Raw genomic sequence first — 23,673 nt, forward strand, 5'->3', positions numbered from 1 at the left:
CTTTGACCCATCTGGTGCCTGTATTTGTGAGTTGTAATTAGTAGGTATGGACACTAATGCACTTGTGGAGATCTGAGCAGATTTGAATGGTGTAAGCAACACGGTGACACTTCCACATACCAGTAGCTTATCAGAGGGCAAGGTGGCAAATATTACCATATTGCTTACAGTTGTCAAATCCTCTCGGATCTCCACAAGTGCTTAGGCCAAATCCCAATTGGACCCATATGTTTTAGCATAGGAATCCGTCTGCTGAGTGGAAATGTTGGAGCAGCAAAAAGTGAGTGGACATTCCTCTTTATTCCCCTTTTAAACAAACAAGGTGCAATCAGTACCTAGTCACCGCCGAGACAGAAACTACGTAATAAAGGTGGCATAGTCATGTTGGCTTTATTTGTGTCATATAAATATACAAACCTTCCAATTCAGGAAATTTACAGCAAACCAAATATTCATTTGTTTTATTAAATTCATCCCATGTTCCTAAATCATTGTGTTCGATTACATGAAATCAAATTACACTTCAGATTACACTTCTCACCAGTGTATATTTGTTTACTCCCCTCATGTATTTTAAAGGAACAAGTGCACACTTCTAGGAGAAGGTGGAGACTGAATTGGGCTCTAGTGTTACTGTGGCTGAGCAGGCAGCTGTGCAGCGACGCAAAAAATATTATTTGTACAAATCAACAGACGGCACTTTAGTTTATTGGTAGCATAAGTGAAAAGGGCCTGGGGGTTTTGACCTGACCAGGAAAAACGCCTGTCTAATAATGAGAAGGAAGAATCTAGTCTCAACAACTGCTGTGACAAGTAGAGAACCCAATTCCATGAGCTAGAGGGATTTTCCACTGAATTTCTTAAACTAACCCATTCCTTTTGCATCAATGAGGGGAGTACACAATTTATATTTTATATTGCACAGGAGGGGGAAGGCAATGCATTTGACACGTTCGTAAATGCAGTCAATTCCTTAACTTTTCTTCAGATTGTCCATTCCAATATTATATGGCTTCTTCAACAGAAAAAGCAACTAGTTACTGCAAAATCAATGAAAACTGAAGGTCAAACTGTACTATTTAGCAGTGTAAGGCATAGTATCTTTTGGCACAATACAACATATTTAATGCTGAATTATATTCTCACTCGATCTTGTTCAGAAGGGCAATGTGTTGAAATATAACAGCAGCTTGAAAACAATATGGCTGATATCTCTTAGTTTACAAATCCCTCAATGTGAAACAAATAAGCCCCTACCCCCAAGGTAGATGAGGGGATGTGATTTGCTAACTCTGCTTCCTGTCACTCAACGGGCTCCTGCTATTGGCTGACCCCTCTCGGTCTGGATGGAAGTATTGTAGTTGTGTTGGAGTGCTGTTTGCATATTATTATTGTGTGTGTTTGTTTACATTTCAGGCTGCCCCTGATGTACAGGAGCAGGCCTATTTTGCACATGATCAGCAGCAGGGGCCTCTGGGATATGCGGTCCTTTCTCCTCTGCCTGTTTAATCTCTTCCTGTATAGAATGTTCATCTGTCTTAACTTCCTGTCCCTCATCTCCTGGCTTTGACTCTTCTTCCTTGGGCTGTTCCTCTGCTTTCTTCTCCTCTTTCTGTGCTGCCTTGTCTTGTTTTGGTTCCTCAACTTTGACTTCCATTTGGACCTCTACCTGCTCCTGGGCCACACTCCTTCCCTGTTCAGGTGCACCCTGGGTGTTGGAGTCTGGTTGTTGTAGTTTGGGGGGAGAGAGTAGCTCAGAGGGAGCTATTAGACCGTCCATGTTGAGATCCTGAGTCTGCAGGAGAAAGTCTACCATTTCCACCACCTGGAATGCGCGTACACACACACACACACAACAAAAAACATTGGCTTAGTGTACATATTCACCAACTGAAACACTGTACAGTCAACTTCAGCATTAGTGGAGATTCACTTACAGCTAAAGTGAGTCCTACAGTAACATCTTTATACCTACATAACAGTACAGGCTACAGTATCTATTTCAATCCTGATACATAACCCTTATAATATTATGTCCTGCTAGCTAGTTGGCCAAACTGACTACGATCAAGACAGAGTTACAAAATCAGTCAGTACAATACAGTATGTCCTAACCATGACAGTGAAGATGTTTTCTACAGATGTTCTACACACACACACACACACACACACACACACACACACACACACACCTCACACCTCACCGGCTCTGCTGACTGTTCCCCAGGTGTATTGTGGGAGTTGTATTCAGAGAGCAGCTTCATCATCTCCAGGCCATCCATGTCACCGCTGCGGTCGTAGTCATGGAGATTGAACAGGAAAAACACCTCTGACCAGCAGGAAATAGGAAGATGTTGACTCATTAATAATGTCAATGATTGTGTGTGTGTGTGTATGTGTGTGTGTGTTTACCTTGTTCCCAGGTGCTATCTGGTCCTCCCTGTCCCTCCTTCAGGTTGGCCTTGATGTAGCTCTGCAGCAGCCTAACACACACACAGAGGTTATAGGTCAGAGGTTACGGTTCACAGAGGTTAGGGCTTGGGATAGAAGGTTCAACCTCAGGCCCTCCTGACTGGGTAGCACGTTACTTCACTGTACAGAAAGTACCACTGTAATCTAGTCTCAACATGTCTCAAGGTTTTACAAACAAACTCTCTGTTCCCTCCCTGGTGTGTTCTGTGTACAGTAGGGTTAAATATTTTCCCTGTATTTTACAAATGTTAAATCCCGAGAATAAATCACTTTTCTCCCACGTAAGCAGGTATTTCCCACCCAAACCGGAAGTGTCATGTTAAAACATCTTCCTAATATTGAGTTGCACCTACTACCATACCCTGTTCAAAGGCACGTAAATATTTTGTCTTGCCCATTCACCCTCTGAATGGCACACATACAAAATCCTTCTTTAACCTGTCTCTAACCCTTAATCTACACTGATTGAAGTGGATTTAACAAGTGACATCAATAAGGGATCATAGCTTCACCTGGATTCACCTGGTCACTATATGGAATGAGCAAGTGTTCTTAATGTTTTGTATACTCAGTGTATAAAGCATATTAAAAAAAAAAATGTCTGGATTTGATTAGAGTTTTGATCGGCATGAAAATTCATACATTAAAGACATTTTAAGATCCCAAGCTCAAAAAGCCCCAAATGATTGTGTCGTTATCCAATACATAGCCTATGATATATAGGCTACCGCACATTACGTACGACAGAAAAACATACAAGCCGATAGATGTAGGCCTGCCTATACTCTCTTGGGTAAATAAATGAAACAACTCCAGTAGGCTGAGTGTATTAGCCTACTGTACTGTATTTTACTGTTTTATATGGACTGGAATTACGCACCTTGTTCAATCCATGAAGCTGGGGGAGAACATACGGCCTACAAAGTTACAAGTATAGGCTAGCAATTAGATTTTAATTTTGAAATATAATAGAACCTATTTTACGTTTTTATAATTAATAGACTGACGCATATACCTTTCATCATATTTCCACCATCTTTTTATTTTTTTTAGGGGGTAGATCAGCTTTAATATTGCAGATAGATTGTAACTTCCATCAATGTAATTGTCTGCATCACTTCCCAAGTTTTGAATCCAGCGTCGTTTTGCGTATCAGTTCATAAACACTATGCCATGGGATCGGTACGTCAAAAATCTCTTCCCAACTATTTTGCAATCTATATGGGACGGCTGTCAATCCTTTGGTCCTTAAATGAAACTGGTATACTTTGTTATTTAGCACAGTTTTCTTTAACCAATTATGTTCTTTAATGCAGACAGACAAGTTCCTTACATTTTCCCCCTTCCACTTTCCTCTTACATTTTTGCGGTAATGCTGCATTTATTTGGTTGTAATTTTGGGTAGAGCAGACATTTCCATATGTTTTTGTTAGCTGCATGTGCGACATAACTCCACCAGCCCTACCGATGATATCATTTACGAAGATTATACCTTTTTTAAACATTTTGTCAAAAAAAAGTTTTTTTATCAATTAGTATATTTGAGTTTAACCACAATATTTGTTGCATTATTTGTTCTGTCGTTTCTGGAGGATTAAATTGAAAATGCAACCAACTTTCTATGGCTTGTTTTAGAAATAGTGATATTTGGGAGATTATTTCCTTTTGAAATAACTGAAAATTAGAGGTTGTAATCTGAATAAAGGGAAAAAGGCCATTCTTGAACATTGGGTGAGACAATCTTACTAATTTGCTAGAGAACCAGTTTGGATTTAAGTATAACTTTTGTATGACAAAATCATTTCTGTCCTCCGAATTCCTATTCATTATATAAATAGGCCCGTTTAATTTTGTCTGGCTCGCCGTTCCAAATAAAATGGAATCTTTTTTTCTCATATAATTTAATAAACTGTTCGCTAGGCGTAGGCAAGACCATAAGCAAATAGGTAAACTGGGATAATACTAAAGAGTTAATCAAGGTGATTTTTCCACAAATTGACAGGTATTTACCTTTCCATGGTAGCAAGATCTTATCTATTTTTGCTAACTTTCTATAAAAATGTATTGGAGTGAGATCATTTATTTCCTTTGGGATATGTATTCCGACTATATCCACATCACCATCAGACCATTTTATTGGTAAACTACATGTTAATGTAAATGTTTAATTTAGCAGGCCTGGTTTCCCAGATTTTTCTTAGTGTTCTATTGTTTCCAGTACTTGCCTTATATTATCTCCAATGTATCGTCCATGTAAAAAACCTGTCTGATTAGAATGAATAATGTCCGACAATATCTTTTTAATTCTATGAGCTATACATTTTACTATAATTTTTGCATCACAACACTGAAGTGTAAGGGGCCTCCAATTTTTTTAAATGGACTGGATCTTTGTATTTTCCACTTGTATCCTGTTTCAGTAATAATGAAATCAGACCTTCTTTTTGAGTGTCTGATAATCTACCATTTACATAGGAGTGGTTAAAAAATGTAATAACGGTCCTCTGAGTATATCAAAAAAGGTTTGGTATACCTCGACTGGTTATTGGACAGCCATCCAACCCTGGAGTTTTCCCGGACTTAAAGTCTTTAATTGCATCCAGAAGTTCCTCCTCTTTAATTTCACCTTCACATTAGTCTTTCTGTATGGCTGTTAATTTTACATTATCAATAGAAAAAACATCCCTACAATTAGCTTCAGTTAGAGGAGATGGAGGCGACTGAAACGAAAACATATGCTTAAAGTACTTTGTTTCCTCCTTCAAAATATAATTTGGTGAATCATGGGTGACTCCGTCATTTGTAACCAGTTTCAGTAAATTATTTTTGGTAGCATTCCTATGCTGAAGATTAAAAAATAATTTGGTGCATTTTCCCCCATGTTCCATCCAGTTTGCTTTATTTTTATAATATATTACACTTGATCTTTCTTGAATAAGTTTCTCAATTTCTGTTTGTTTTTCCTCTAATTTATTTTGAGCCTCTATGTTACAGTTTTTATTGCTATCTGTTCTTTTAGACCTTCTATTTCCTTTGTTAGTATGGACTCTTTGATTATTTTGTGCCACCTGGGCCACAATGATAAGCCCCTCTCTGATTGTCAGAGTGTGACCCCCTCCCCATGGGTTACTGCAGCCAGTGTTGTCAGCACTGCCACTACCTGGGTGGGGGTACCCAACCGGAATCCCCACCGGCTAGGTACAAGGTCGTCAAGGTTCTCATTAGCAGCTTTGAGAATTTCCTTGTATATTATGCTCTCCCATCAGGGGGCTCTGGCTTTGTAGGACCAACCCTGTCAGGCAGGCTCAGAATCTTGAGGGGGCGGTGCTGCTCAAGTAGGTCTCTGACCGCATTTATTTTTCTGTTTTGATTGCATATAGTCAACTCACAGCAGGTCCATAAAACAGATGGGGACTTCTCTTTGGTGTATGGGTCGCTCAGGTGGGTGTCTAGGACATAGGGTTGGGGATCGTTCCATCATGATAGGACAATTTAAAAATATATATTAGATGTATACTATATTTTAAAATGTATATCCCTCATCTGCACAAAATTGAAAGCTCTCTCTCACAACCCCTGCTCACAGACACACGTTGGTTTTGGGATATGCTACCATTTCCTTTCGCAATCACTTAACGCCACACTTATTCAAACACAAAAACGCACACCACACCTTCCATCACAATTCATCCACACATACCCACATACTGTGCCTTCTATGTCTTCTGTTTGCTATGTTTTTATCTCCACTATGTTGATTGAGTACTTGTGTTCTAATTTAGTTGTATTTGAAGATGTATTATTTTGCTTGTTATCTTTTCTTGTAATAACGTCTTTTCCCTTTATAAAATACTATACCTACTATAATAAATGTGCTTTATTATTACAATCCCTACCATGGCTAGTATTGGGTGTTCTATTATTCGACTCCTCTATTAGAACTTTCAGAATAGCCATGGCGTAGTCTTTGTGTCGCGGAACATTTGGTTGTCAATTTACAGTTTATCGACAACAAGAGCAACACGCTTCCCTTTTAATCTATTGGGTACAGAACTTTGCGCCGTTCTGCAATCTCCCTCGGGAACTGATAATTCATGCCTATTTTCGTGCCAGCAAGTCTTTTACCTAGGCTTTTAACCATACTTTATCCTTAAAAAAAGCAAATTTGGCAACGATTGGACGCTCATATCTCTGTCCTCTTTGTCTGAAACGGTGTACACGTTCGAGTTGGATTTTGTCAACAGCCTCGAGTAGAATTTGAAGCGCTGTAAGAAAGAAGTACTTCACAATTTTTTCTGTAATCTCTCCCGCTTTTTCCTGAATACCCGTAAGTACTAGATTTTCTCTCATCGAGCTAGTTTGTATGTCTAGTAAGGCTTCTCTCAGAAAGTTGTTCTCCTTTTTAAGTTCCTTAACGTCCGTTTCCATCCTAGTGACTGTCCCTTTTAGTTTTTTTGTATCGCTCTCCATTATCGCAGCTTTTCCGTCACTAATTTCAAGACTCGCCTTTAACTCTTTTACATCATTACTGACCAACTCTAGTATGCACAGTTTGTAATTTATCGACTTCAACAAGTCGCTTTCCACACTTACCAGTCCCGGTGGTGAAAAGCATAAATCATCTGTATCAGTCGAGGAGTCGCATTTTCTCTTGGAGATTGATTCTCCTCGTTTATCTTCCGTCATGTTTGGGTGTTGCGTGTTGTTGTAATATTTGTCGATACATTTCTCTAGCCTTATAATTTGTTTTGTGTTATTATCCAGATTGAATGTTACTACCCTCGAATATTTGAAATGTTAATATTTAGTCTAACTTACTGATATTGAATATTATGTTTTTATCTTGAGGTGATTTGTACCGCTGTGTATTCAATACGTCATCTTGTATATCCACGTGCTTATTAACCCATCTCCTCTTTCTATCTCTATTGTTGCGTCATTCCTTCCTCGCTTTCAACAGTTAAATGAAATACGTTTTGTTGTCCTTATCTTCATCATTGTAATGACATGCTTGAATAATATAGGACTAGAATAAGATGCAGAAGGCTTTCCCTTCTCTTCACGAAGATCGAATGTTTATGGTTCTGAACAAATAACTGCTATAGTCTACCGCGGTCCCGCATTCTCTATTCTTTCAATCTGCTGTATTTAACAGTCAGCAAACAAGAGCTTGCATCCCTTTTCGAATAGTCTATTAGTATGAGAATAAGAAATAAAAAATTCCAGCAAGCTATTCTAGTCTAGTTTTCCTGGGACTCCAAGAGCTAAGGAGCCAGCGGAGTGAAGGTGCGTATTGTGCAAGAGACAGATGCTATGTTAGAAGCTTATGCATAACCCATCATTAATTAGCTAAATATAAGGTTAATACAGCATTGAATGTATTACCTGAAACAGGGTAGGCTAGGACATCTATATATACAGTAAAATGAGTGTACAAAACATTAGGAAAACCTTCCTAATATTGAGTTGCACCCCTTTTGCCCTCAAAACAGCCTTCATTTGTCGGGGCATGGACTCTACAAGTTGTCGAAAGCGTTCCACAGGAATCCTGGCCCATGTTGACTCCAATGCTTCCCACAGTTGTGTCAAGTTGGCTGGTAGTGGGTCTCTACTCCGAATAAGTCGTTCCATCTCATCCTATAGATGCTCAATTAGATTGAGATCTGGTGGCTGTGCAGGCCACTGTAGTACGCTGAATTCACTGTCATGTCCATGGAACCATTCCTGGACAATCCTAAACTTCTGGCATTGGGCATTATCCTGCTGAAAAAATCAATTTGCCGATGGATACACTGCTGCCATGAAGGGATGCACCTGATTGGCAATGATGTTCAGATATCCTGTGGCACTCAAACGTTGCTCCACTTTTATCAAGGGGCCCAATGTGTGCCATGAAAACACACCCCACACCACCACCACCAGCCTGTTGAGACGTGGCATGATGGATGCATGTTTTCTCCATACCCTAGTTCTCCCATCAGAGTAAAACAGCAGGATCCGGGATTCATCAGACCAGGCAATGTTTTTCAAATTCTCCAGTGTCCAGTGTTTTCGTCCCTTAGCCCACTGCAACTGCAGAACTCTATAAGGTCGTCAGCTGCCATACCCAATTCGTGTCAAGGTACGGCGAGTTGTGCTTTATTTTATGGGTCTTTGGGCACCAATGTTGTACTGGACTGTCAGTTGACTAACTGTAGCCCATCTGTTGTTCTGCACAATTAGTGTCAGCCTCCTTTGTCCTCTTCATCAATGACCCATTTCCGACCACTGGTCTGCCATTGGCTGGATCTCCTTTGGGTGGTGGACCATTCTTGATACACACAGGAAACTGTTGAGCATGAAAAACCCAGCAGCGTTGCAGTTTTTGATACACTCAAACCGGTGCACGTGGCATCTACTACCATACCCAATGTTCCCTCAAAAAAAAATTAGGCACTGAGCAAATTTCAGGTCTGCTGAGCACAAGCTTAAACGTTGTGAAAATTATGTGCAACTTCCAGCGCACGTTTACTGTGAACACTGAGGCTGTACCCACTTTAAGTTACAGTTATAACAGTGGCCAACTAGGCTACTTTGGCTATTTGATCATAATGTAGGCCTACCAGAGCGCCCTACCATCAGAAACAATGGAGTAAATGAATCCCATAACATTTGAACATGGAAATAGCTGTTCTTTCATTCAGCCTACAGTAGCAGCCAATGTGTGGCGTTAAATGTAGGCCTACATTCCATGAGACTTTTGAAAACAACATGCAGGGCTTGACATTAACCTGTTCATCCACTTGTCCTTCAGACAAGGAGGTGACTGAAAATGTTGTTGTGTTGTTTGATGCAAGAAACCGCTTTACAAAATAAAATGCATTATTATTCCCATACCATTATTACAGAGAATCAGCCAAATTATGCTAAACTCTGCCTATTGGCTACTTAGCTTATTCAGGCCTGTTTCAAAATACAACACTGCCCCTTTAAGACAAAAAAAAGCTCTTTACCTGACTTGCTTTTCAAAGATGTCTAGAAATGTACACGTTTTGTGCTCTTGTAGGAAGCAATCTCTCCCCTATTGCGGACTACAAATTATCTATTACAGGGTTAATAATTCATTAACTAGCAAAGGATATGAACAAAATGTGCACAGGTGGCTACATGCAGCTCTTTCTTTGATCTCAAAACAAGCGCATCTACTCACGACCACAGCTGTAAACACAGTCCAGTTCAAAGTAAATGGCACAGATCCATATATGGCAATGGTCTATTTGCATATAGGCCTACTGCAGCTCTGATTGGTTATGCCGCACCGGTCTGGGCTGAGTTGTGCGCAATAGAATCCTACTCCGATGCGTTCTGTCTACAACAAAATCTCTTGCATAGTTCGTTTTGTTTTGGTATGTTGCAATGAAAGTGGCTAATATTGCGTTTATTCGATCACTATTACCACAGTAAAGGGAAACGTTGATAGTGTTAACTAACAGGGAAAACTTTAGAATGTTGAGTGAAGTTCAATCTCATGTTTCTCTTTGTGGGCTGATATTTCTTCTGCGCTCTGTGCGGCAGTCCTGGTGGAGCTGCACTGCAGTTTCGGGGCTACTGCGCGCCCGTGCGCAGCTTAGAGGGAACATTGGACATACCCCGTTCAAAGACACTTAAATCTTTTGTCTTGCCCATTCACCCTCAATGGCAAACATACACAATCCATGTCTCAAGGCTATAAAATCCTTCTTTAACCTGTCTCCTCCCCTTCATCTACACTGATTGAAGTGGATTTAACAGGTGACATCACTAAGGGATCATAGCTTTCACCTGGATTCACCTGGTCAGTCTATGTCATGGAAAGAACAGGTGTTCCTAATGTTTTGTACACTCAATGTATATACAGTTGAAGTCGGAAGTTTACATACACTTAGGTTGGAGTCATTAAAACTTGTTTTTCAACCACTCCACAAATGTCTTGTTAACAAACTATAGTTTTGGCAAGTCGGTTAGGACATCTACTTTGTGCATGACACAAGTAATTTTTCCAACAATTGTATACAGACAGATTATTTCACTTATAATTCACTGTATCACAATTCCAGTGGGTCAGAAGTTTACATACACTAAGTTGACGGCGCCTTTAAACAGCTTGGAAAATTCCAGAAATTGATGTCATGGCTTTAGAAGCTTCTGATAGGCTAATTGACATTATTTGAGGCAATTGGAGGTGTACCTGTGGATGTATTTCAAGACCTACCTTCAAACTCAGTGCCTCTTTGCTTGACATCATGGGAAAATCAAAAGAAATCAGCCAAAAAATTGTAGACATCCACAAGTCTGGTTCATCCTTGGGAGCAATTTCCAAACGCCTGAAGGTACCACGTTCATCTGTACAAACAATAGTACGCAAGTATAAACACCATGGGACCACGCAGCCGTCATACCACTCAGGAAGGAGATGCGTTCTGTCTCCTAGAGATGAATGTACTTTGGTGCGAAAGTGCAAATCAATCCCAGAACAACAGCAAAGGACCTTGTGAAGTTGCTGGAGGAAACAGGTACAAAAGTATCTATATCCACAGTAAAACGAGTCCTATATCGACATAACCTGAAAGGCCGCTCAGCAAGGAAGAAGCCACTTCTCCAAAACCGCCATAAAAAAGCCAGGCTACGGTTTGCAACTGCACATAGGGACAAAGATCGTACTTTTTGGAGAAATGTCCAAAAATAGAACTGTTTGGCCATAATGACCATTGTTATGTTTGGAGGAAAAAGGGGGTACTTGCAAGCCGAAGAACACCATCCCAACCGTGAAGCACGGGGGTGGCAGCATCATGCTGTGGGGGTGCTTTGCTGCAGGAGGGACTGGTGCACTTCACAAAATAGATGGCATCATGAGGAAGGAAAATTATGTGGATATATTGAAGCAACATCTCAAGACATCAGTCAGGAAGTTAAAGCTTGGTCTCAAATGGGTCTTCCAAATGGACAATGTGTCACGCCCTGGCTCTGGGGACTCTCGTACAGTGGGGAAAAAAAGTATTTAGTCAGCCACCAATTGTGCAAGTTCTCCCACTTAAAAAGATGAGAGAGGCCTGTAATTTTCATCATAGGTACACATCAACTATGACAGACAAAATGAGGAAAAAAAATCCAGAAAATCACATTGTAGGATTTTTAATGAATTTATTTGCAAATTATGGTGGAAAATAAGTATTTGGTCAATAACAAAAGTTTCTCAATACTTTGTTATATACCCTTTGTTGGCAATGACACAGGTCAAACGTTTTCTGTAAGTCTTCACAAGGTTTTCACATACTGTTGCTGGTATTTTGGCCCATTCCTCCATGCAGATCTCCTCTAGAGCAGTGATGTTTTGGGGCTGTCGCTGGGCAACACGGACTTTCAACTCCCTCCAAAGATTTTCTATGGGATTGAGATCTGGAGACTGGCTAGGCCACTCCAGGACCTTGAAATGCTTCTTACGAAGCCACTCCTTCGTTGCCCGGGCGGTGTGTTTGGGATCATTGTCATGCTGAAAGACCCAGCCACGTTTCATCTTCAATGCCCTTGCTGATGGAAGGAGGTTTTCACTCCAAATCTCACGATACATGGCCCCATTCATTCTTTCCTTTACACGGATCAGTCGTCCTGGTCCCTTTGCAGAAAAACAGCCCCAAAGCATGATGTTTCCACCCCCATGCTTCACAGTAGGTATGGTGTTCTTTGGATGCAACTCAGCATTCTTTGTCCTCCAAACACGACGAGTTGAGTTTTTACCAAAAAGTTCTATTTTGGTTTCATCTGACCATATGACATTCTCCCAATACTCTTCTGGATCATCCAAATGCACTCTAGCAAACTTCAGAAGGGCCTGGACATGTACTGGCTTAAGCAGTGGGACACGTCTCGCACTGCAGGATTTGAGTCCCTGGCGGTGTAGTGTGTTACTGATGGTAGGCTTTGTTACTTTGGTCCCAGCTCTCTGCAGGTCATTCACTAGGTCCCCCCGTTTGGTTCTGGGATTTTTGCTCACCGTTCTTGTGATCATTTTGACCCCACGGGGTGAGATCTTGCGTGGAGCCCCAGATCGAGGGAGATTATCAGTGGTCTTGTATGTCTTCCATTTCCTAATAATTGCTCCCACAGTTGATTTCTTCAAACCAAGCTGCTTACCTACTGCAGATTCAGTCTTCCCAGCCTGGTGCAGGTCTACAATTTTGTTTCTGGTGTCCTTTGACACTTTGGTCTTGGCCATAGTGGAGTTTGGAGTGTGACTGTTTGAGGTTGTGGACAGGTGTCTTTTATACTGATAACAAGTTCAAACAGGTGCCATTAATACAGGTAACGAGTGGAGGACAGAGGAGCCTCTTAAAGAAGAAGTTACAGGTCTGTGAGAGCCAGAAATCTTGCTTGTTTGTAGGTGACCAAATACTTATTTTCCACCATAATTTGCAAATAAATTCATAAAAATCCTACAATGTGATTTTCTGGAATTCTTTTTCTCAATTTGTCTGTCATAGTTGACGTGTACCTATGATGAAAATTACAGGCCTCTCTCATCTTTTTAAGTGGGAGAACTTGCACAATTGGTGGCTGACTAAATACTTTTTTCCCCACTGTATGTTGAGCCAGGGTGTTTATTTCTAGGTTTTGTATATCTATGTTAGCCAGGGTGGCTCCCAATCAGAGACGGCTGTAGCTCGTTGTCTCTGATTGGGAGCCATACTTAGGTAGCCGTTTGGCATTCATTTGGTGTGGTTTCTTGTTCCGTGTTGGTTTGTGTATGTACCAGGGACGTCACGTTATCGTTTTGTTCGTGTGATCATTATTTAAATAAAATATGTTCGCATTCCACGCTGCGCGGTGGTCCTCCTCCTTCAGCGATCGTGACAGAAGAAACCACCATAACAGGACCAAGCAGCGTGAAGAGGAGAGAGGATGGACTTGGGAGCAGTGGAGTAAGAGTCTCGACTGGGCCAAGCCAAGTGAAGAGGAGAGAGGTTGGACTTTGGAGCAGTGGGGTGAGAGTCTGGCGAGAGACATGGAGGCCTGGTCCACGGGGAGAGACGCCCAGACATTTTTTAGGGGGGGGCTCACGCCGTGGACGACGGGGCAGCAGGAGGCCGCGATAGAGCGGTCCAGCGGGTTAGCAGAGGAGGCCGCCAGGTTACGGGGGCCACTGGTCACAAAGGGGAGGGAAAGTGTAGAGGCACGGCGAGAGGTACTGGGGTGTGTTACCAGTCCGGTCCGGCCCGTTTCTGATCCCCGCGCAGGGCCAGTGGTGTGTGTCCCCAGTACGGTCCGGCCTGTTCCTGTTCCTCGCATCGAGCCTGTGATGTGCGTCGCCAGCCCGGTCCGGCCTGTTCCTGCTCCCCGCATCGAGCCTGTGGTGCGTGTCGCCAGCCCGGTCCGGCCTGTTCCTGCCCCTCGCACCAAGCCAGTGGTGCGCGTCGCCAGCCCGGTCCGGCCCGTTCCTGCTCCCCGCACCAAGCCAGTGGTGCGCGTCGTCAGCCCGGCCCGGCCCGTTCCTGCTCCCCGCACCAAGCCAGTGGTGCGCGTCATCAGCCCGGCCCGGCCCGTTCCTGCTCCCCGCACCAAGCCAGTGGGGTGCGTCGTCAGCCCAGCCCGGCCCGTTCCTGCTCCCCGCACCAAGCCAGTGGGGTGCGTCGTCAGCCCGGTTCGTCCCGCTCCTGCTCCCCGCACCAAGCCAGTGGTGCGCGTCGTCAGCCCGGGTTCGCCCGTCCCTGCTCCCCGCACCAAGCCAGTGGTGCGCGTCGTCAGTCCGGGTTCGTCCCGTTCCTGCTCCCCGCACCAAGCCAGTGGTGCGCGTCCGTCAGTTCGGCACAGCCCGTACCTGTTCCACCGATGCCTGGTCCGGCACCGGTCAGCTGCTCCACTCCGGAGCTAGAGCAATCCGCTCCACCAGTGTTCAGTCTAGCTCCGGCCAGCAGGGCCAGACCGGACCAGGGGCGCTTTGGGGGGTTAGAGAGGGAGTGGGGGTCATGTCCGGAGCCGGATCCGCCGCCGAGGCGGAGTGCCCACCCGGTCCCTCCCATGTTGGGTGTGGTTGGCGCGGTCGGAGTCCGCGCCTTTGGGGGGTACTGTCACGCCCTGGCTCTGGGGACTCTCGTATGTTGAGCCAGGGTGTTTATTTCTAGGTTTTGTATATCTATGTTAGCCAGGGTGGCTCCCAATCAGAGACGGCTGTAGCTCGTTGTCTCTGATTGGGAGCCATACTTAGGTAGCCGTTTGGCATTCATTTGGTGTGGTTTCTTGTTCCGTGTTGGTTTGTGTATGTACCAGGGACGTCATGTTATCGTTTTGTTGTTTTGTTCGTGTGATCATTAGTTAAATAAAATATGTTCGCATTCCACGCTGCGCCTTGGTCCTCTCTTCCCGACGATCATGACACAATGACCCCAAGCATACTTCCAAAGTTGTGGCAAAATGGCTTAAGGACAACAAAGTCAAGGTATTGGAGTGGCCATCACAAAGCCCTGATGTCAATCCTATAGAAAATGTGTGGGCAGAACTGAAAAAGCATGTGCGAGCAAGGTGGCCTACAAACCTGACTCAGTTACACCAGCTCTGTCAGGAGGAATGGGCCAAAATTCACCCAACTTATTGTGGGAAGCTTGTGGAAGGCTAACCGAAACGTTTGACCCAAGTTAAACAATTTAAAGGCAATGCTACCAAATACTAATTGAGTGTATGTAAACTTCTGACCCACTGGGAATGTGATGAAATAATTAAAAACTGAAATAAATCATTCTCTCTACTATTATTCTGACATTTCACATTCTTAAAATAAAAGTGGTGATCCTAACTGACCTAAGACAGGGAATTTCTACTAGGATTACATTTCAGGAATTGTGAAAAACTGAGTTTAATTGTATTTGGCTAAGGTGAATGTAAACTTAATATGGAGTTGGTCCCCCCTTTGCTGCTATAACAGCCTCCACTAGATGTTGTAACATTGCTGCGGGGACTTGCTTCCATTCAGCCACAAGAGCATTAGTGAGGTCGGGCAATGACGTTGGGCGATTAGGCCTGGCTCGCAGTCGGCGTTCCAATTCATCCCAAAGGTGTTCGATGGGGTTGAGGTCAGGGCTCTGTGCAGGCCAGTCAAGTTCTTCCACACTGATCTCGACAAACCATTTCTGTATGGTCCTTGCTTTATGCTCGGGGGGATTGCCATGCTGAAACAGGAAAAGGCCCTTCCCCAAACTGTTGCCACAAAGTTGGAAGCACAGAATCGTCTAGAACAGGGGTGTCAAACGTCCGGCCCACGGGCCGGATCAGGCCTGCAAACGGGTTTAATCTGGCCCGCGAGATGATAAAAAAAAAAAAAAAAAAAAACATTGTAAAGTATAAAAATGCGCTGCAATTTTTCTATAAAATAAACTGCTGTTCCAATTGCGTCCACTGGATGGCGCAATAGCAATTGTGTTAAACAAGCAAACTGTTTATACCGGGGCAGAGCAAGTAGGTCAAGCACGTGCAGCCAATGAGCTACTTTGTTTTGCCCGCAATATTTATTACGGCTTCTACTTTTAACATTATGTGCTTTGGCACCCTCATTGCCCCAATATGTCTCTGTCAAAAAAGAGAAAAGTGGACCCAGAGTGCAGAGTGTTCCAAGAAAAATTGTCATCCTATTTATTCACGGAATTGAATGGGAAAGCTGTATGTTTGGTGTGTTCAGAGCATGTTGCAGTGCTGAAAGAATATAACCTTCGTCGCCACTATGTGAGTCTTCATGCCGACAAATATGACAACTTTCAAGGACAGCGGAGATGAGAGAAGGTGAATGAACTGTTGGCGGGTCTGAAGAAACAGCAGTCTGTGTTTACTCACAGCCGAGACATCAGTGACGCTGCAGTGAAAGCTAGCTACCTCATTGCTAATGAAATCTCAGTGGCTTCAAAACCATTTAGTGAGGGTGAATTTGTAAAAACATGCATGATGAAGGCAGCGGAGATTGTGTGCCCTGAAAAGCTGCAGGCTTTTGCAAATATCAGCCTGACAAGAAACACAGTTGCAGACAGGATTTCCGATCTTTCAGTGGATTTGGACAGCCAGTTGAAGCAAAAAGTAAAGTCATTTATTGCGTTTTCGGTTGCAATTGATGAAAGCACGGACATTGCAGATGTTGCACAACTGGCCATTTTCATCCGCGGAGTTGATGACACATTGACCGTCACCGAGGAGTTCGTGGAGTTGGTGCCGATGACAGATACAACGACATAGCAAATATCAGCCTGACAAGAAACACAGTTGCAGACAGGATTTCCGATCTTTCAGTGGATTTGGACAGCCAGTTGAAGCAAAAAGTAAAGTCATTTATTGCGTTTTCGGTTGCAATTGATGAAAGCACGGACATTACAGATGTTGCACAACTGGCCATTTTCATCCGCGGAGTTGATGACACATTGACCGTCACCGAGGAGTTCGTGGAGTTGGTGCCGATGACAGATACAACGACAGCAGCTGATATTTTTACCGCACTCGTCGTCGAGCTGGACAGGGTCGGAGTGGACTGGTCCCGCGCTGTCAGCCTGGCTACAGATGGTGCGCCCTCAATGATCGGGAAAAAAGCAGGCGTTGTGACAAAGTTCAGAGAGAAAGTGCAATCTGCAAATGGAGGACGTGATTTTTTGACTTTTCACTGTATTTTGCACCAGGAGGCTTTGTGTTGCAAGTCATTAAAGATGGATAACGTCATGAAGGTGGTCATCCAAACTGTTAATTTCATCCGATCCAGAAGCCTGAATCACCGTCAGTTTGACAGCCTTCTCAGAGAGAAAGACCACATCTATGGCCTGCCATACCACACTGAGGTAAGATGGTTAAGCCGAGGTGCTGTGCTGAGGTGTTTCTTTGATTTACGAGAAGAAATTGAACAGTTCATGGAAGAAAAGGGCAAACCAGTGTTAGAATTTCATTCCGCAGAATGGATGCAGGACCTTGCATTTATGGTGGATGTTACAGAGCACCTGAATAACTTGAACAAACAGCTGCAAGGGCGCAACAAAGTTGTCACGCAGTATTATGACAGCATACGTTCTTTCAAGTTGAAGCTGTCATTGTGGGAGACGCAACTTGCCGGTGGTGATGCAGCTCACTTCCCCTGTCTGAAAAATGTGTGCGCGACCCAACATGTGGTAGACATGAAGCGGTTCAAAGATAAAATAACGGGACTGTTACGGGAGTTTGAGCAACGCTTTCAGATTTATGTTTATATGTTTTTATGTTGATGTGCTATTGTTTTTAATTGATTTTTATTTTATTTGTATATTTAACCTATTCTTGACTCTGTGGTTCTTGCACTTGTTTGGGGAACAGGATTTCATTATTTTTATCTACATTTCTGCCTGAGAAATGACACCCTGATATAGTTCTGTGATCTGTGAAACAGTTCTGTTAATCACTGAGGCATTGTGTGTTTGTGTGTTTTTTCTTTAGAATTTTCAAATAAACTTGACGTGTTTTATGATTAATAGTGATGTTGTGCTTGTACTATTTTGGACACACTGTCCTCAGGCTCCAGCTTTATGTTGTATGTTGATCGTATTAAAACAAAGAAAACAATCTGAAGTTGTTGTTTTTAAGTTATATATACCATGATTTTTCCGGTCCGGCCCACTTGGGAATAGATTTTCCTCCATGTGGCCCCTGAGCTAAAATGAGTTTGACACCCCTGGTCTAGAATGTCATTGTATGCTGTAACGTTAAGATTTCCCTTTACTGGAACTAAGGGGCCTAGCCCGAACCATGAAATACAGCCCCAGACCATTATTCCACATCCACCAAACTTTACAGTTGGCACTATGCATTTGGGCAGGTAGCGTTCTCCTGGCATCCGCCAAACCCAGATTCGTCCGTCGGATGGTGAAGTGTGATTCATCACTCCAGATAAAGCGTTTCCACTGCTCCAGAGTCCAATGGCGGCCCGCTTTACACCACTCCAGCTGATGATTGGCATTGCCCATGGTGATCTTAGGTTTGTGCGCGGCTGCTCGGCCATGCAAACCCATTTCATGAAGCTCCCGACGAACAGTTATTGTGCTGACGTTGCTTCCAGAGGCAGTTTGGAACTCAGTAGTGAGTGTTGCAACCGAGGACAGACAATTTTGACGTGCTTCAGCAGTCGGCGGCCCAGTTCAGTGAGCTTGTGTGGCCTATCACTTCGCGGCTGTGCCGTTGTTACTCCTATACGTTTCCACTTCACAATAACAGCACTTACAGTTGACCGGGGAAGCTCTAGCAGGGCAGAAATTTTACGAACTGACTTGTTGGAAAGGTGGCATCCTATGACGGTGCCACGTTGAAAGTCACTGAGCTCTTCAGTAAGGGCATTCTACTGCCAATGCTTGTCTATGGAGATTGCATGGCTGTGTGCTCGATTTTATACACCTGTCAGCAACTAGTGTGGCTGAAATAGCCGAATCCACTAATTTTAAGGGGTGTCCACATACCTTTGTATATATAGTGTATCAATCTTGAACAGAATTATCTACTTTGGATGCAATTTGAATGGAATTGATGGAGAGAGAGAAAGACTGCGAGAGTGCTCGCGTGCGCACCAATTTAAAGCAACGATGTTCGAGCGATAGGCTGTTTTAAAACTCTGCAGCTGCAATTTAAAAAAAAATCTTTACATTTACATTTGACATTTTAGTCATTTAGCAGACGCTCTTATCCAGAGCGACTTACAATTGAAAAACAAGGTGACCCCTGAAAGCCAGATGGAGATGTGTAAATTAGATGCAGATTCAGTCATTATAGCCTATTAATATAGTATGGCCTACCCTTCACAAGAAAAAAAGTTACCATGATGAGATGATACATGTTGTGAACTGCGCTCCATACTGAGATGCCTTGTCTGTCCCCACTCTGAGCGATAATGATTGATCATGCAGATAGCAGAGAGAAGGCCGTAGAGAAGCCAGATTTAGACATTGCATTTAATTTAACAGTTCCATTTCACATCATGCTGTTCATTGAAATAATTTATTATAATTTACCGGTTTCTCTTAGTTATTTATCCCGGGAAAAGGGAGTGGGTTTGGACGGGAAATCTGCTATTCAACCCCTAGTGTAGCATGTCCTTGTGCTCACCTGTCTTAAATCACACAGTAGGCCTGGTCAGTGCATATGAACTGAGGCCTGGACAGCTAGAACACTCACACACCTAGACAACCTTTGACCTTTTACAGAACACAACTGAATGTGGTAATTGTGTAATAGCACAAAATATTTCAGTAATTTGTTTGTTTGTTTGTTTGTTCAACCAGATTGTTGTGAAAATAGGCAGTCATACTGGCAGCATCACACTAGTTAGGTTTACAAAAAAGGCTAACATTATAACAGCATCATAAACCTGTGTTTGAACATAGCTACATACAGTATCTTATCTGTCTGTCTGGGAGAAACTCTGCAGCTGCCTACTCAAAGTCCACAGAGCTGATAGCGTGAACGAACATAATACATGCCCCTGTCAGAGTAAAGGGTTAAATTAGGGCTGGAGCAAAGCCCTGCACTCCCAGCAGCTCACCTGGAGGAGGGTTGGCCAGATTTGGCCTGATTTAACCCTTTATTTAGTAGAGTTGACCACCACTGTAATAATTAAAGTAAAAGGTGCCACTCACCTGCGCTCCTCGTCTCCAGAGCCGAAGGGATTGGCCAGTGTGAGAGGGGGAGGGGCTCCTGCTGACTCTACTCTGTGGGACAAACACACACAGAGAGAGAGAGAGACTGTTGTGATAACAAATACTTTATGTTGGTTTTATTAATAGGATTAAGTGCAGGGAAAGATGACCTTTGACCTCTACCTGAAGCGCTATATAAACAGGCTCACTCGGAACTCTGACCCCTATTTCTCCTCTGTTGTTGTTACCACCCAGGGACAGGATGTGATGTAATTCCCGTAACCTCATACTGTCTCTGTTATTCCTATTTATTTATTTTTACATCAGGTGGCATCACTCCTACAGGACGCTTGTCCCTCAATCGACAGTGCAGGCTGAAGGCTGTCAGGGGTGCTACACAAGTAGTTTGTAAGTCGCTCTGGATAAGAGCGTCTGCTAAATTACGTAAATGTAAATGTAAATGTAAATATTGTTGTCTGACTGGCTCACCAAATAAACAACAAATAAAAAACAAAAGAATGACAAAACATACCCAAGCCAACAGGAAACCTAACCCTGCTGGAAAATCCATCTTAGACCAGTGTTGGTTCATATTTTTAACCTTGAGGACAAACCCTATACTTTCCCCCTGCCCTATACTTTTACTGTGTGTGTGTGTGTGTGTGTGTGTGTGTGTGTGTGTGTGTGTGTGTGTGTGTGTGTGTGTGTGTGTGTGTGTGTGTTCAGGGCCTACCTTTCGTCACCGGGCACCTGTGGCGCAGAAACACACTTGTGCACGAGCAGGAGCAGGGAAAGCACACATGTCACCAACATGTCAGCGCCAGACTCACCTGCAAGCACGAGAAGAACTGGCACTGTCATTCTGATTCGATATTAAACATTTTTGGCGTATTGTAACATTTAGGCCGATCATTTCGTTATTCAAACATTTCTGAATTATGTTCTGGAAGATGTAACTAAGGCAATAACCGTAGTCTATGAGAAATAATTGATGCTTTCAGCCCATCAGTTCTGCATCGGTAGACAGCCCAGACGAGAGTAGGCTATTTTACAATTGCAGTGATTTGGCATTTGTGTCCAACGTTGAATTATTGAGCGATATCATCATAGCATACAGTAACGTTAGGCCTAGTGATTTAAAACATCTCAATTATTGCTACAGAGATAGCTGTGATGCTAATGCTGCAACATTGTATCCATCTGATGTTACAATGGTAAAGTAGCAATCTCTCACTCAAATCAGTTATTATGCATCGTTTTAAATAGTTGCAATCTTACATTGCAATGTTGCCATATCCTACCTGTTGGCCCGTTTGATGAGTAGACAGAGAAACGCATGGTAACGTCGTGTTGTTAGTTGAGGTTGTGATTTCATAGCGGAAGATTCTACGGTTCAGCCCTCCGGGTAATATCTGCACTGCGCAGCGGCGAGATCGAGGCACCGGCCAAATAATTTCAATACATCCTTATTTTCTTCCTTTCCTTTAAGTAATCATTGATCTGACGTGACAGGAGAGGTGGACGCTATATGGAGCCCCTGGTTACACAATCCCGTTTTGTTGAATTTAGATCATAGATATATAAACCAAAAAAGGAAGGATGTATGTTGAAAGTATTCGAACTGGGCCACGGGATCTGTTTTGGTCAATGACTAGGTCCACGTGGAACCCCGGGCGAGGAGAGGACGTGTCCCGGTCGGTGCGGTCTCTCTCTCTCTCTCTCTCTCTCTCTCTCTCTCTCTCTCTCTCTCTCTCTCTCTCTCTCTCTCTCTCTCTCTCTCTCTCTCTCTCTCTCTCTCTCTCTCTCTCTCTCTCTCTCTCTCTCTCTCTCTCATTGGCGATGCCACGTAGCTGCAGCTGACTAGGCACGAATCAGGCGGGGATGGAACGACAGTAGAGTGTGTGTGTGCAGCTGCGCTGCCACTGTTCGTGTAAGCCTAGAAACTGAACTTTTCTACATGGATTGTGAACATGGATGGCCTCCGCCACCGAGGCAGCGCGCTCAGCCTCGCCAGCCAGCAGCGGCTATACAGTAGCTCATTCACACAGTATCACAGGCAGACTCTACGAGACTACATTGGTCTAATACTCTCCATCATTATAACTGACATGTCAACATTTACCTTCATTTATAATGATTATTTTTGACTACACAGCTACACATTTCCCTTTGGAACAAATTGATTGTTTTGGGAATGTACGTAGCCTACTTGTCTCTCTCTCTGCTGGGAAAGCTTGGTCAGAGAGTTGGAGCAATCATTGGTCCAAAGGGCGATATATACTGAGTATACAAAACAGTAAGAACACCTGCACTTTCTATGACAGACTGACCAGGTGAATCCAGGTGAAAGCTATGATCTCTTATTGATGTCACTTGTTAATGTTAGGCCTACTGCTGCTAGGTAGCTCTCTCTCTGCTCTCCCCCTCCCCTCTGTCTGTCCTTGATTGCAGGAGTGAAGTCTGGTGTGCGGGAGTCAGGGTTCCAGCTGCAGCTCATTCACCATAATCACCTCAGCCTTTAAGACCCGGTCAAACTTTCCACTCATCGTCAGATCATAGTCAAGACAACCATATATTTGGAACCTGACTCCTGCCTCCGCTTCACTCCTGCCACCACCATCCTGCTCTCCACTATCGGGTCTCTCCTTTGGACTCACCACGGACACTAGGACATTACGGTACCACACCTGCCCTGACCTGGATCTGTACCCTCCCTGTAACCTGGACTTGCTCTTCCCCATTTATTGGAAACCTGGACTATTGAACATTATAATAAACCTGTTAAAACTTCTCTGGCTTGGTGTACTTGTCTGCATTTGGGTTCTATCCAGTTAAATCATAACAGTATGATCTGACCAACATGAACCCAGCAGACAGTAGCTCGGATACCACCCCAGAGTGCACTCAAATTTGGACTGCCATAGCCAATCAGGGCATTCTACTTGGCCAACATGATACCCTGTTTAAGACGATTGCTGAGGACAGTCAGGTGCTGCTTAATCAGGTTCAATTACTCACCAATCAAGTGTCTGCCCTTACTACCCCTTCAGCCCAGATCAGAGAGCCTTTTGTTCCTGCTCCAGAGCGCTATGACGGGAACATGGGAACCTGTGGCGATTTTTTGACTCAATGCTCGTTAGTGTTTGAACAACAGCCCCTCACCTACGCCTCAGAAAGAGCCCGTATTGCCTACCTTATCAACTCTACTAGCGGTTCCGCTTCGTGCCTGGGGATCCGCGGTCTGGGAGAGTCAGTCGGACATTTGCAACGCTTACGTGGCCTTCACCACGGAGATGAGGAAGGTTTTTGACCACCCCGTACGAGGCAAGGAGGCTGCGAAACGGTTGTTTTCTCTTCGGCAGGGGGCTCGTAGTGTGGCGGAGATGGCAGTGGAGTTTCGGACTTTAGCAGCAGTGAGTGGTTGGAATGACGAGGCATTACAAGGAGTGTTCATCAATGCTTTGTCTGAGACTTTAAAAGATGAATTGGTGTCATATGATGAATCGCCTACGCTGGATAATCTTATTTCACTCACTATCAGGTTGGATAATCGGATTCGGGAGCGCCGCCGGGA

General features: G+C 43.6%; 1 protein-coding gene across 2 annotated transcripts; it reads right to left on the reverse strand.

Moving 5' to 3' along the window:
- Positions 1 to 365: 365 nt before the first annotated feature.
- Positions 366 to 21,746, reverse strand: LOC121539627 (cell growth regulator with EF hand domain protein 1-like). Of its 2 annotated transcripts, none has more exons than XM_041848267.2 (6): positions 21,401 to 21,746; positions 20,833 to 20,929; positions 20,100 to 20,171; positions 2,413 to 2,483; positions 2,193 to 2,329; positions 366 to 1,825 (listed from the first exon to the last, which is right to left on the reverse strand). In XM_041848267.2, the coding sequence occupies exons 1-6, from the start codon at positions 21,435 to 21,437 to the stop codon at positions 1,406 to 1,408; spliced, it is 834 nt and encodes a 277-aa protein (XP_041704201.1). In that variant the 5' UTR covers positions 21,438 to 21,746; the 3' UTR covers positions 366 to 1,405. The 2 variants fall into 2 exon arrangements, with proteins under 2 accessions (XP_041704201.1, XP_041704202.1); XM_041848268.2 differs by having other exon boundaries at positions 2,205 to 2,329; positions 21,401 to 21,741.
- Positions 21,747 to 23,673: the final 1,927 nt, after the last annotated feature.

Source organism: Coregonus clupeaformis, chromosome 25 (genome assembly GCF_020615455.1).
Source record: "Coregonus clupeaformis isolate EN_2021a chromosome 25, ASM2061545v1, whole genome shotgun sequence".
In the NCBI taxonomy this organism is placed as follows: Eukaryota; Metazoa; Chordata; class Actinopteri; order Salmoniformes; family Salmonidae; genus Coregonus; species Coregonus clupeaformis.

What these genes read in the sequence shown, in the direction of transcription:
- LOC121539627 (XM_041848267.2), bottom strand. Translation starts at nt 21,437, where the DNA reads ATGCGTTTCTCTGTCTACTCATCAAACGGGCCAACAG. An exon ending in TCTGGAGACGAGGAGCGCAG is followed by an intron (nt 2,484 to 20,099) that starts GTGAGTGGCACC and finishes TGTGTGTGTTAG; the next exon opens with GCTGCTGCAGAGCTACATCA. An exon ending in CAGAGCCGGTGAGGTGTGAG is followed by an intron (nt 1,826 to 2,192) that starts GTGTGTGTGTGT and finishes CGCGCATTCCAG; the next exon opens with GTGGTGGAAATGGTAGACTT.